This window comes from Alexandromys fortis, unplaced genomic scaffold (genome assembly GCF_014885135.2).
Source record: "Alexandromys fortis isolate MF-2015 unplaced genomic scaffold, M_Fortis_MF-2015_v1.1 scaffold_41, whole genome shotgun sequence".
NCBI lineage: Eukaryota > Metazoa > Chordata > Mammalia > Rodentia > Cricetidae > Alexandromys > Alexandromys fortis.
The window spans coordinates 7,952,578-7,966,426 of NW_026067923.1; the positions used below are offsets into that span (position 1 = coordinate 7,952,578).

The following is a 13,849-nucleotide window of genomic DNA, read 5'->3' on the forward strand; positions in this document are numbered from 1 at the left end:
CTCTCTCTCTCTCTCTCTCTCTCTCTCTCTCTCTCTCTCTCTCTCTCTCTCCATTTATTCCTTTTTATGTTTTGTTTTTGTTTTTGGAACAGTATTTCTCTGTGTATCTCTGGCTGTCCTGGAACTCGCTCTGTAGGCCAGGCTGGCATTTAACTCACAGAGATCCACCTGCCTCTGCCTCACAAGTGCTGGGATTAAAGGCATGCATCACCACTACACAGCTTTTATTTTTAATAAACTCTTTAAATTTTTTCCTTAAGAAAAAAAAAGCAATAGATAAGAAGTGAACATGCTCATCCATTCCTACCAAGAAACTATCTCCATTTGATAACCCCTTGCAAATGAAAATTTAGTTTTCTCCGGGGGAGTCTCTCTGGGGACACAAACTACTCTTAAGCGTAGGCTGTATGCCCAGCAGCAGATGCCAACAGAAAATGGGTTCAATGGCATCTTTGGAGGGTCTTTGTCTCATATCGCCAGGTCAGGACTTTTTCTTTCTTTTTTATGTTTAACTTCTTATCTATCTATCTGTCTATCTATCACGTTACAGGTCTTTTGTACATATATTATGGCTTCTGGTTTTGTGTTTTAATGGAATTACTGAACATGCAAACTGGTGGGTTTCTGTGTCTATATCTGCTTCTTGTACCCTTTCTTGGACTCTTTCCTCTCTATTTGTTTATTTTGTCCTATTCTGATTTGTTTGTTTTTTTTAAAAAAATATTTATTTATTTATTTATTATGTATACAATATTCTGTCTGTGTGTATGCCTGCAGGCCAGAAGAGGGCACCAGACCCCATTACAGATGGTTGTGAGCCACCATGTGGTTGCTGGGAATTGAACTCCGGACCTCTGGAAGAGCAGGCAGTGCTCTTAACCACTGAGCCATCTCTCCAGCCCATTTGTTTGGTTTTTTATCTTATTATATTTTATTTTATTATTATCCCTTAGATGCTCGTATGTTTTCTAGGCGGGGAGACAGAAAGAGGGTGGATCTAGATAGGAGAGGTAAACTGGGAATGGTAGAGAGAGGGAAAACGGTATTCAGGACATACTGTATGAAAACTATTTTAAATTTTAGAAAAGAGCAAAAGAAAAAGCAATAAACATAAGGACATAATCACACCATAAAGATGCAAAAGTTTACTTGTGGCATCATTTAATATTCAGGTGTTTCCAGACAACCTAAATTAGCATAAATGACAGAGGTGCTGGTAGGCTGTGGTTTATCTGCTATTTGTGGCATGGTGCATGTGGTAAGGAGAAGGAGGGAACCCTCCCTGTAATTAATCTGGACATCACTGCAGGATGTGCAGGTGAAAACAAAACAAAAGGCCAAATGCTGTCTTCTTTGTCTTAAGGGGAAAAAGAAAAGAAAAGAAAAGAAAAGAAAAGAAAAGAAAAGAAAAGAAAAGAAAAGAAAAGATAGTGTACACTTTTCCAGGCTCTCTGAAGGACGATCTAGTGACCAACAGCAGAAGTTTCCCTCTAGGCAGACAAGGGAAGGAACAGCAGGAACACAAATAGAGATTATACCTTCACACAGTTTTAAATATTTGAAAGATGTTGCTGAATTTCATTTCAATTAGTAATTAAAAAATTCAAAAACAGTCCTGAGACTTATAAAGGTATAATAAGATTGCGGCGGCTTACGTCTAGCCAGGGGTATTAAGAAAGACTTACACTGACTTAAAGTTGCCTGGCCCCGCTCCAGAAAGGCGTAGAGCTGAAGAATGAGCTGTGGGCAGCTTTCCAGGTAGGCCTCAAACAGCCTGAGCATGCTCAAGTCGGTGGCTATGTCTATAGCTTCTTTGTGAGGGTCCGTTTGCTCCTCCGAGAAATCACTCGTTCTGCTGCTGGGTTTGAAAACCACCTGGTAACCCTGTCTCAAGGCAAACCAATACCTAGAAAATAAACATGGGTATTTCTCTTCAGTCACAGACTTGTAGACACTAAATTCATTTTAATTAACATATGAAAGAAAAGATTATGCATATGTATGAGATATGGATATTTCAAAACATGTACATGTTCAAAGTTTAAATCAAGTTAAAGATGTCTATCATTTTAAATATTTATTATTTTATAGTGAAAACACACAAAAATCCTTCTAGTTTTTTAAAATATACAAACTGTTATATATTCATTTCACTGTTTATCATTATCTGAAGGCATCCTACCATGCAACAGGTCTTCTTATCTTTTTCTCTTACTATTACTTAGCATCATTGATCAACTCTCTCCACTTACACATCTTTATGATGTGTGTTTATACACATATTGAACAATATATACGTAAGGACTTTTCCACAGACCCTCTCCAGTGTGCGTGCTCTATACTCCCTTCACAGGCTTCACTCAGATTCGGACCTCATGAAATTTGAATGGCTCAGTGATATGTGTATTAAGCACAGACGATCATACCTCACTTTTAAAATAATCAGCTGAGAAAGCTAAGGCTGCAAAATATAAATGATTACAAACACTTCTACAAAGAATAGTGGGTCAACAGAAAGTCCACACACAGATCCTTAACCACTGCATCCCAAAAGACAAATTATAAGTTAGTGGTGTGGTGGTCTGAATGTAATTGGCCCCTAAAATCTCACTATTAGGAGGTGTGCCTTTGTTGTGTGGGCATGGCCTTGTTGGAGGAAATGTGTCACTGTGGGGGGTGGGCTTTGAGGTTTGCTATGCTCAGGATACAGTCCAGTGTCTCAGTCAACTTCCTGTTGCCTGCAAGATACAGAGCTCTCAGCTGCCTTTCCAGCACCATGTCTGCATGCATGCTGCCATGCTCCCCGCCATGAGGATAATGGACCGAACCTCTGAAATTGTAAGTAGCTGCCCCAATTAAATGTTTTCTTTATGAGTTACCATGGTCATGGTGTCTCTTCACAGCAAAAAAAGAAAAAAAAAAAAAAACCCTAAGAGAAGTGTTTATCAATTTATCTTAACTACAACAGAGAAAATTTCCTTACAGAATGTGAAGACTGAAAAGGAGCTTGAATCTGTTCCATTTAATTTAGTAAATCATTAATGACAACAAGGGCTCGCTGAGCATTTTCATAGTAGAATCACAAAAGGAAAACAAAACAACCACAACAAAACCTCTCGAAGACTCTTTAAGTAGCCCTGCGCAGGCCCTTCTTCTGAAAAGACTTTTAGATAAATACTGGCTACCAGCCTACAGATAAGATTCATTAAAAAAAAAAAAAGTTGACACTTATTTAGAAACAATCTGAGGCTAGGAGAAAGACAACCAAGACACTATTTCCAGACTTAGAATTCCTTATCTGCCATCAGTTTCTTCACAGATAAAATAATAGACACAGAGAGAGACAGATATAGAGATATAGATAGATAAAATTATAGATGAATAGAGATAAGGATATAGATTTACATATAGATGATATAGATATATGGATATAGTTACAATGCTGTTTAATCCAAAACTGTGGGAAATTTGCAGAGCCTGTAAAAGTTGTTCCCAAATTTTCTGCATTTTAATGTCAAATACATCCAGACTCAACACTTCACACCACTTATGATCTGACCTCCATTCCAAGTTAATCAGGCAACCCCTGACCCAGATTATCTCACTAGTTCCATAATTATTCTTCCTGATCCTATTTAATCTTTCGGGGAGGGGTCTGCCACAGCATATATGTGGAGTTCAGAAAGCAGCTTTGGGGAATAGGTTCTCTCTGCCATATATGTTCAAAAAATCAGTCTCAAGTTGGCCAGCTTGTAGCAACAAGCACCTTTACCTTCTGAGCCATCTTGACCACCCTGATTCTATTCTGGCCCCTGATCTGGCCTATTCTCTTCACATCTATTTTGAACCCTTTACATATAATTCATATGGCATTCCTCTAGCCAAAATGCTCCAATGATTTCTATCAGACCTAAACCCCCAAATTCTTCCATATCTTCTAAGGTATTATGACCTGCCTCCACACACACGAGCATCACTGTCTTTCCACTTCCCCCACAGCTCCAGTGCGTCCTTGCTACTTCTCACAACTCAAAAGCCTCCATCTTCACTGCTACATCTACCTAGGACCCTTCTAAACCCAATATGTTTTCATAGTTGGCTCCTTAAGTCTACTTAAGTTTCTACTTGGTTGTCACATCTATGAATTATATTCACTGTGGGCTAGATGCCAGGGTAGAGAAAATGTCAGCAACAATAACAACTGCATGGTCTCTATCCTCAATGATCTTACAATTCAATAGGTGTATCAAGTATATACTAATAGCAATAAAAGGCAAAAGAAATAAGAAAACCATTAGAATAAAAAAACACACTGTGAAAGTATAGCATAGAGAAAAATTAACATTACCTATAAAAGAAAGCTTTACTTGAGTCTCTTCTGGGTATCTACCACAACAGGAAATATCTGCTTCCTATTTCTGAAATGGTTTATAAACCAGTAGGTTAAATACTATGTAAAAACATAAAAATTGCATAAATATTATCCATTACACATAGAAAGCCTAATTAGCACAAGCAACAAAGAGTGATAAAGAAGAAAATGTCAGTGTTAAGAGTAGAAACTCAGACAAACGTGGTAGCATGCGCATGTAGGCATGGTATATGAGGATCACTTGAGCTCCAGGTGACAGTGAGACCACATCTGTATCAAGAGATAAGTAGGTAGGTGATAGATAGATAGATAGATAGATAGATAGATAGATAGATAGATAGATGATAGACAGACAGGTAGATGTTCCCATGGTTAGTGTTAATGGCCTATTGGCAGAATCTAGACTCACCTGGGAGTGGGACATCTGGGCATGCCTGTGGGATTATCTTGAAGTGGTCAATTGGTGTAGAAAGATTCAGCTTACCTGTGGCCAGGGCTATTCCCTGAGCAGGGGATGCTGGACTCTATAAAATGAAGAGCTTAGCTGAACTAGCAGGCATCCATCACTTGCTGTTCCTTTTGTGGATGCAATGTGGCCAGCTGTTTGAGGTTCCTACTTCCTAGAATTCCCCACAACGATGGATTACACCTTGAACTGTGGGTCAAAATAAACCTTTCTCTCTTTAACTGATTTTGTTGGAGTATTTTCAATCCCAGCAATAGGGGGGAAAACTGACAGAAGCAAAAACTCTAACAACATCAAAATGTTTGGATTCAGATCCAGATTCTGCCCAGTTCTAACCTCTTTGCTCAGCATCCAGAATTGAAAGCTGGAGTTCTTCATCACCTCCCTTCTGCTCAGTGGGCTGTGCTCCGTGTGATCTACAATATGGAAGATGCCCAAGCGGACCCTGTCAAGTGCTGTGTAAGTCCCTGGGAAACAGAGTGGATAAGCTGCTTACACTTCCAGGGACATGATGGAGGAGCTTGGCTCAGTAGTGTAATGGTTCATGGAAATTTTACATAAATCTTTGTTTATTTGAGGTTAGTTTCATAGACAGAAAGATTTGAGTATAATTTCCTGACTGGTATTCCATTGTTTCAGTTTATGGAACAAATAGTCGAGAAGCCCAAGAAAAAGAAACAGAGAGTGCTTTCTTAGCATAATTTATCCCCATATATTCTTTCATTTGAGGGGAAAAATAAGTATCTGGTCTTCTTTTCCGGTAATGAATTGCTGTTATCAGGCAAACTTTCATAGTGACAACAGATGAATTCTGGGGAAGCACACACTTACTAGTGAGAAAAAGAAAAAGAAAGACAACGAAAATCAGGAAGGAACCCAAGGGCATTGTGTGAACTGCACTGCACTGTTACTCGGTTTTTGCTCTGAAGGCATCCACAGTCCAAATGACACAAAGCAGACACAGCTCAAGACTAGTCAAAATGTCCTGATGGGAAGTCTGGGTGAGAATCTACAGAGTAGTTAGAAATTCGGGCCATTTCAGAAAACAGGAAGCCATTGGCAAAGAACCCCAAATCTATGCTTACTTTCCTCGAGCCTTTGCCTATTCCTTACACACATAGGGCAAGACTTTGAGAAACAGGAGAAAACAAGTGAGTGGAACCCCTAGAGATTTTACCAGCTGGCTTACATCAAAGAAGAGCTTAGAATCTGACTCTCACCAAATTAGAAGTGACAGGCAAGTATCTCAGAAATCCCCCAAGTCCCAGAAAATGTCACCGTGTAGAAGTATAAAGTCTAACTCAAAATGAAGAGATTTTACCATGGGCAAAAAACAAAAGAGATTTGCCCGAGCTAATCCTCAACCAAGCTTCGGTAAAATATCTAGGGAATCTGCCTGTAATTTGGCTGTTGCTTTGAAAGAAACCAATGTCTTTGCAAGGTATCAGTCACCTTGTAATATTCACACTATGAAAAGAATTACTTGACACACAGCCAACAAGGAAATGTAACTGAAAACAGAGGGAGAGCAGCTAAAGGAAGCATCAGCTAATAGAAATGCAGCGACTCATGACCCTGATCAAACACCACAGCAGTAGAACTGTGTCAGGTCTATGAAGATAAGAGGGGTGAAAGGCTGGAAATGTGAAGCAAAGACATGGACCTTGAATAGAGTGTTTAGTTGAATTCTTCTACAAGTAAAATACACAAAATCAAAATTAACTGGATAGAATTAACAGCAAATTTAGCCAAAACCAAGCAGATCATTGAACTAAAGATGGGTGCTATAACTTGAGTATTTGTGTTTCTGAAAATTCATATATATTGAAAACTAATTTCCATGTAATGTATGGGGGAGAGTGTTTCAGAAATAACTAAACGATGGGATTGATACCCTATTAATAAGACCCCAAAGAGTGTCTTACCTTCTTACCAGCTAGCTACACAACTAGAAGGCAGCTCCTAAGAATGAGAAAACAGGACCTCTGTTTGAATGGCAATTGTCCCTATAGCTTCATATTTTTAAGTGCTTAGGGAGTGGCACTATTTAAAAGGATTAGGTGTGACCTTGTTGGAGGAGTGTCACTGGGGGTGGGCTTTGAAGTTTAAAAGCCCAAGCCTGGCCCAGTGGTCCTCCTCCTGCTGCCTGTGGATCCAGATGGAGAACTCTCAGCTTCTTCTCTAACCCCATGTCTGCCTGTGTGCTGCCGTGTTTCTTGCCAAGGTGATAAAAGACCAAACCTCTACACTGTAAGTCAGCCCCCGATAAATGCTTTCTTTTATAAAAGTTGCTGTGGTCATGGTGTCTCTTCCCTGCCAGGACCTTAGTCTTAGAATTCACAGCCTCTAGAACTGTAAGTTGTGGATTATTTTTACTTACAAGTCACCTAGTCTGTTACACAGACTGTTTTAAATGTTACAGGAACCTCATCAGACAAAGGTAATAGCTCAAGAGAAACCAAATGAAATCAAGTAGGAAAAAAAGGGCAGGGAGGTGAGGACCTATGAGATGAACTTCAAAACACCATGTAGAATTCAAATTCCAGAAGAAAAGGAGACGAAAACAGGAAAATCAATTAGACAAAATATTGGTAAAGATACATTTCCTCATCATCAAAACAGCACTTTACAGATCATGAAGTTTAATGAACCCAGACAGAAATAATATAAACAAAGACACACACTCAGGGCCACATCATTCTTAATTGCTCAGAGTTCAATATATAGAAAAAAGACATCTTATCTTCTACACAAACAACAAAAACATTAGTTGATTTCTCATCAGAAATAAGGTAAGAAAGAGGAACACCATATTAATAATTACAATAAACAGAAATAGGTTAAACATTTCACCTTAAAGAGGCTGTCAGATTTGATTTAAAAAAAAAAAAAAAAAAGAGCAGGGAAGGAAAAATAGCTCAAAGGTTAAAAGCATTGACAGCTCATCCAGAGGACCAAATTCAATTCTCTGTACCTCCATGACAACTCACAACAACAATAACTACAGTTCCAGGGGATCCAACACCTTGGTCTGGCCTCTGCAGGAACAGATGCATGCAGAACATAGACATAATGTAGGCAAAACATGCGCTTTAATCCCAGCACTCGGGAGGCAGAGGCAGGCAGATCTCTGTGAGTTCGAGACCAGCCTGGTCTACAGAGCTAGTTCCAGGACAGGCTCCAAAGCCACATAGAAACCCTGTCTCAAATAAATAAATAAATAATAAATAAATCTTTTTTAAAAGATGCAAATTCATGGGACTAGCAAAATACTTGCACATAAAACACATATAGTTTCAAAGGAAATCACACAAAAAAAGTTGATCTGCCTATACTGATATCCCAGACAAAACAAGACTAGGTGAGGATTAATAAGGATAAGGAGGGAATGTTATAATGACATAAGAATCAACTCATCATGATATCATAACACAGGTGGTGATGGCTCACACCATTAATCCCAGCACTTGGGAAGCAGAGGAAAGTGGATCTCTGTGAGTTCAATGCCAGCCTGGCCTACAGAGCAAGTTCCAGGACAGACAGGGCGTGTTCCACAGAGAAACCCTGTCTCAAAAATAAATAAATAAATAAAAATAGAAAGAGTTGGCACAATAGAATAACACTTCTATATCTGTATGCCATGTTAAATAAGACATATCATACTTAGAAGCAATAGGCACATATACCTAATAAATAATTCATGGAAATATTCCTTATCATCCATCTACTAACACAAACACCATTTATTCTCATTCTTTAAGGAAATGGCCCTCCAATTCAGGAAATGCCACATTTTCAATCCTGAGCCCAGACAAACCTGTGGATTTAACAAACTGCTCTACTTTTACCCATTTCTCACTACTTGTCTCAGGAGTCTTCCACTTCCTAGACTAAGGGATTACAAAAATAGAGATTAACAAATGAAGGAACTTTTGTTACTTGTTTTTCACAAACAGCCAGCATAATTCAGTGGTTTTTCTTTCTCTGCTTCATTTGGCTGTTTACACAGACAAACATGGACATCATTTTTTAAAGCTGCATCGTGACTAATCTCCACCCCACTCCTGATCCTACTGCTTGGCCCTCACCCTCCTCCACAACCACCAGTCACTGTTATTTGTTCCATGTGGGCCTTCTCAAGTTTCTTAGGTGTGTAAAGAGACATAAACATAGATGCCTTTCATGACCTTTGTCATTTTGCTCAGTATAAAGAATGAAACTGTACCACTTGCAAGAAAATAGATGGAATTAGAGACCATAATGTAAGCAAAAGAAACCAAACTCAAGAAATAAAAGTGTCATATTTTGTCTAATATAATGAACCCTAGAAAGTATGACATGAAGAAAGAAGGGGTACTAGTCAAGGGGAGAAAAGGGTCAAAGATGAAAAGGATCGAAAGACAAAGGATGTAAAAAGGTGGGGAAGAGACAAATATCACAAGTGTTCTCCCACACATGGAAAGGCGAAACATAGAAAAGTCATGAAAACAGAAATAAGACTACTTTGGTGGGAGAAGATGAGGAAGAGGACAATAGGGGTAACAGAAGGGCAAATGAGTGTGAGCAAAGTATAATGATAAACAGGTATGAAAATTACTTAATGAAACACAGTATATTGCACACTAATGAAAAATATTAACATAAAAGTAAGCCTCCCAAAGTGCGATCCTTACATCTTTTGACCTAACATAACTATGTAACTCTTATTGGTTATATGTGCCACGCACTACATCTTACCTACTATAGATCTATTCGCATACCAGCACTAACCTCTACTTCTTTCCTTTGCATCTGATGAGAATGTGCACCTCAGAACAGACTAGAATACTCTCTTTTCAGCTTCCCTAAAGCCAAAAAGTTCCTCATTGCACATTTTGTCTCTCTCAAACACAGTAAAATACCTATTAAATGAAAATACCATATTAATGAATCTGGAAGTTTCTGGCAATACAGCAATGATTCACCCAAACAGCAATAGCAAAGAGCAAGTAACCTTTGTGCCATTTTCAAATACAGAACCTTTGTACCTTTGCTCATCTGACTGCTTAGCTATAAAAAATGGTTATGTCTGTTTGGATTAAAGAATAACAACATGGTTACAATATCTCTAGGCACATACTCGGTCCTGTGGCAGCCCCTTGTAGGAGCCCTCCTCCCACCTCATCTCCATCCCCTGGGGACTCCACCTCTCGGGACTGACCCAGGCTGACCCTATCCATTCTTCTCTGTTGCTCCAGACTTAGACTTTGCCCTACTGCACTCTGCCTGCCAGAGCCCCTCCTCCCCCATACATCCATTTCCTGGGAACTCTCTTGGTGTTGACCCAGTCCCTACCCCAAGCTTCTCACCTACTGCCCCTCCCATTTCATTTCCTCTCTGTCATTCACCAACTCGCTGAAGCACTCTCTCCCACAGCCCAGAAAGCTACCATATTTGCCTAGGATCCAGAGAACAACAACTGAAGATCAGAACACCCAAACAACGATAGCAAGACCAGACAGCAACATGAAGAAACACATCAAACATCATAACCCAAGATCCTAGACCTGAATGCAAAAGCACAGGCATGAATAGCCAAGACAAGATGCCTACACCAGAACAGTAACCTTATTACAACAAGCCTTGAAAGCAGCAATTTAGCTGAAATACAACACAAAATTGCAATTATGAATATGTTCAAGGAGCTTAGTGAGAATATGAATAAATCCCTAAATGAAGTCTGTGAAAACACAGACAGTTGAATGAAAGAATGAAATCAATTCAAAACATGAGAGAAAAATTTAACAAAAAAAAAAAAATAGAATCACTAAAGAAAACCAAACTGAAATAAAACAAGTAAATATTTTGGGATTGCAAACAAAAACCCCACAGGTAAACTTACCAACAGTGATGGTTTAAATAAGAATGACCCCCAGAGGCTCAGCTATTTGAATGTTTGGCTGGCAGCGGTGGCTCTACTTGAGGGGGATTAGGAGGTGTGGCCTCATTGGAGAAAGTGTGCCACTGGGGGTGGGTGTTGGGGTTTCAAAAGTCCAAGCCAGCCCCAGTGCTCTCTCTCTTCCTGCTACCTTTAGATCTAAATGTAGAACTCTTAGTTACCACGTCTGTCAAGTGCTGCCAAGTTCCCCATCATGAATAGATAATAGATAAAACCTCTGAAACTGTAAGCAAGTCCCAATTAAATGTGTCCCTTTATAAGAGTTATGATGGTTACGGTGTCTCTTCATAACAATGAAACTCTGGCTAAGACACCAACAAAGTACAAGTCGTTGAAGAGAAAATCTTGGGTGTTGAAAACAAGTTAGAGGATATTGAGAACTCAGTCAAAACAATAGAAAATCTCAGAAAAATTCAGGTTCAAAACCTCCAGGAAATCTGGGACACTATGAAAAGACCAAATCTATAGGGATGGAGTAAAGAGAAGAAATCCATGTCAAAATAAAATATTTTTAACAGAATCATAAAAGAAAATTTCCCCAACCTAAAGAAGGAGGCACCTATTAAGGTCCAAGAAGTATATAAAACACCAAATAAACAGGAACAGAAAAGAAAGTCCCATGGTACACAATAATCAAATCACTAAATGGATGAACAATAACGAAAAGCTATTGTTGGGGTCCATGAATCTGGAAATAATCCACCACAAAATATCAGGTTTGAGCAAGCCAAAAATTTATTTAGAAAAACTTATAGGGAGGCAGTAGGGGTCATGTCCCTGAGACAAGGGCAGCAGCCGGTTTTAAGGGGAAAACCCCACAGAGAGACAGTTCCTGAGTACCATCCAATCATAATGTAATATGGGAGGAGTGGTGGGGATTTTCCACAGTGGTACACTTCCAGTCTGCCAGGGAGTTGTGTGGTTTGGCAGTACACACTACTCTTGGCAAACCACTCGGAAGAGGATTAAATATTTGTGATTTGACCTCATTAGACACCTGTACAATGTGGTTGAGGGTTAGAGCCCAGCCTCAGGAAATTGTGGGTAATAGTTCAGAGTAGAACAAACTAGAACAAAATGGAGTTCTCACTGTTAAATAGAAGCTAATATTGCAAGAGAAAAAGAACAAGTAACATATAAAGGAAGGCCTAATAGAATAATACCCGGCTTCTCAATGGAAACTCTAAAAGCCAGAGGGGCCTGTAAAAAATGTTCTACAAATTCTAAGAGACTTTGGATGTCAGCTGAGACTACTATAGCCAGCAAAACTATCACATTTGACAAAGAATGAAAAACATTCCATGATAAAACCAAACGTAAGCAATGTCTACCTACCAGTCCAGCTCTACAGACAGCACTAAAAGGAACTTCAGTCTGAAGAGGATAAAAACAACCAAGAAGACAGAACTGATAAACGTCAGGACAGAATTAAAAACAGGAGAAAACAGTACCATAACAAAAAAAAAATCAGAAATCAATAAACACTATTCATTGATAAATGCCCACTATTAATGGTATCAATTCCCCAAACAAAAAACACAGATTAACAAATTGGATTAGAAAACAGGATTTATCTTTCTGCTTAATCCAAGAAACACATATTAACATCAAGAGTAGACATCACCTTGAGGCTTAAGGATGGACAAATATATTCCAAGTAAATGGGCCCAAAAAGCAAGCAGGTATAGCCACTGATGTGTTTTTAACAGAAAACATAGACTTCAAATGAAAACTAATCACCAAGAAAGAGAGAGAGAGAGAGAGAGAGAGAGAGAGAGAGAAGGAAACTATATACTCATTAATGGAAAAAATCTACCAACAGGATAATGTGATTATAAATATGTGTACACCAAACATGGAACACCCAAGTGCATAGAAGAAACACTACTACAGCTTAAATTACATATGGACCCTCATATACTGATAGTGACAGACTTCTTCCCCCCCTCCGCCCCCCGTCAGGATTTTTCTGTGGCTTTGGAACCTGTCCTGGCACTAGCTCTTGTAGATCAGGTTGGTCTCGAACCCACAGAGATCTGGATGCCTGCCTCTGCCTCCCAAGTGCTGGGAATAAAGGCATGTACCACCACCGCCCGGCAGTGAGAGACTTTCATACTCCACTCTTGCCAACTGAGAGGTCAACAAGACAAAAACTAAACAGAAAAATGCTGGAGATAAGATGACTTCATAAATCAAATAAACCTGACAGATATTACAGGACATTTCACCCAAATACAAAAGAATATAACTTCTTTTCAGCACCTCGTGGAACTTTCTTCAAAACTGACCACATTCTTGAAGACAAAGCAAGTCTCAGCAGATAAAAGAAACTTGAAATAACATCCTGCATCCTATCTGAGCACTGTGGATTAAAACTGGAGAATTATTGAAAAAAATCAAGACAGAAATGAGAATGGAAATAAAATTTTAAAATTGAATTACATTGAAAATATGACATAACCAAGCATATGGGACACGGTGAAGGCAGTTTTAATAAGCAAGTTCATAGTTGAAAAAAATTAGTGAGGGAAACAACCTAAATGCCCCTTGACCGAAGAATGAATAAGGAAAATGTGGTACATTTACACAATGGAGTGCTACACAGTGTAATAAAACAATGGTATCTTGACATTTGCGGGTAAGTGGGTGGATCTATGGAACATCATATTGAGTGAGGTAACCCAGACCCAGAAAGACAATTATCATATGTACTTACTCATCGGTGGTTTTTAAACATAAAGAAAACTAACCTACAAATTATAACCCCAGAGACCCTGGATAACAATGAGGACCCTAAGAGAGACATACATGAATCTAATCAACATGAGAAGTAGTAAAAGACAAGATCTCCTGAGTAAATTGGGACCATGGGGACCACGGGAGAGAGATGAAAAGGAGGAGAGAGGCAGGGAGGGGAGCAGGGAAAATGTATAGCTGATGTGGGAGTGTCATATATCAATCTGTTGATTTCATTGGTTAAGTTATAATAAACCAACTGCTTGGCCTCAGCTTGGAACATAGATGGGAGGAGTAAACAGAATAGAATTCTGGGCGGAAGAGGAAGTGAGGTCAG

General features: G+C 39.1%; 1 protein-coding gene across 6 annotated transcripts in view; it reads right to left on the reverse strand.

The window, feature by feature from the left end:
* Nucleotides 1–13,849, reverse strand: part of Xkr9 (XK related 9) — a 30,108-nt gene that overhangs the window by 7,948 nt on the left and 8,311 nt on the right. For 5 of the 6 annotated variants that reach the window (XM_050142126.1, XM_050142127.1, XM_050142129.1 and 2 more), the window contains one exon: nucleotides 1,686–1,906. In XM_050142126.1, the coding sequence (XP_049998083.1) occupies nucleotides 1,686–1,906 (221 nt within the window). Of the gene's footprint in view, nucleotides 1–1,685; nucleotides 1,907–10,719; nucleotides 10,790–13,849 lie in introns of those variants that run through there. The other variant, XM_050142131.1, reaches the window with a different exon arrangement.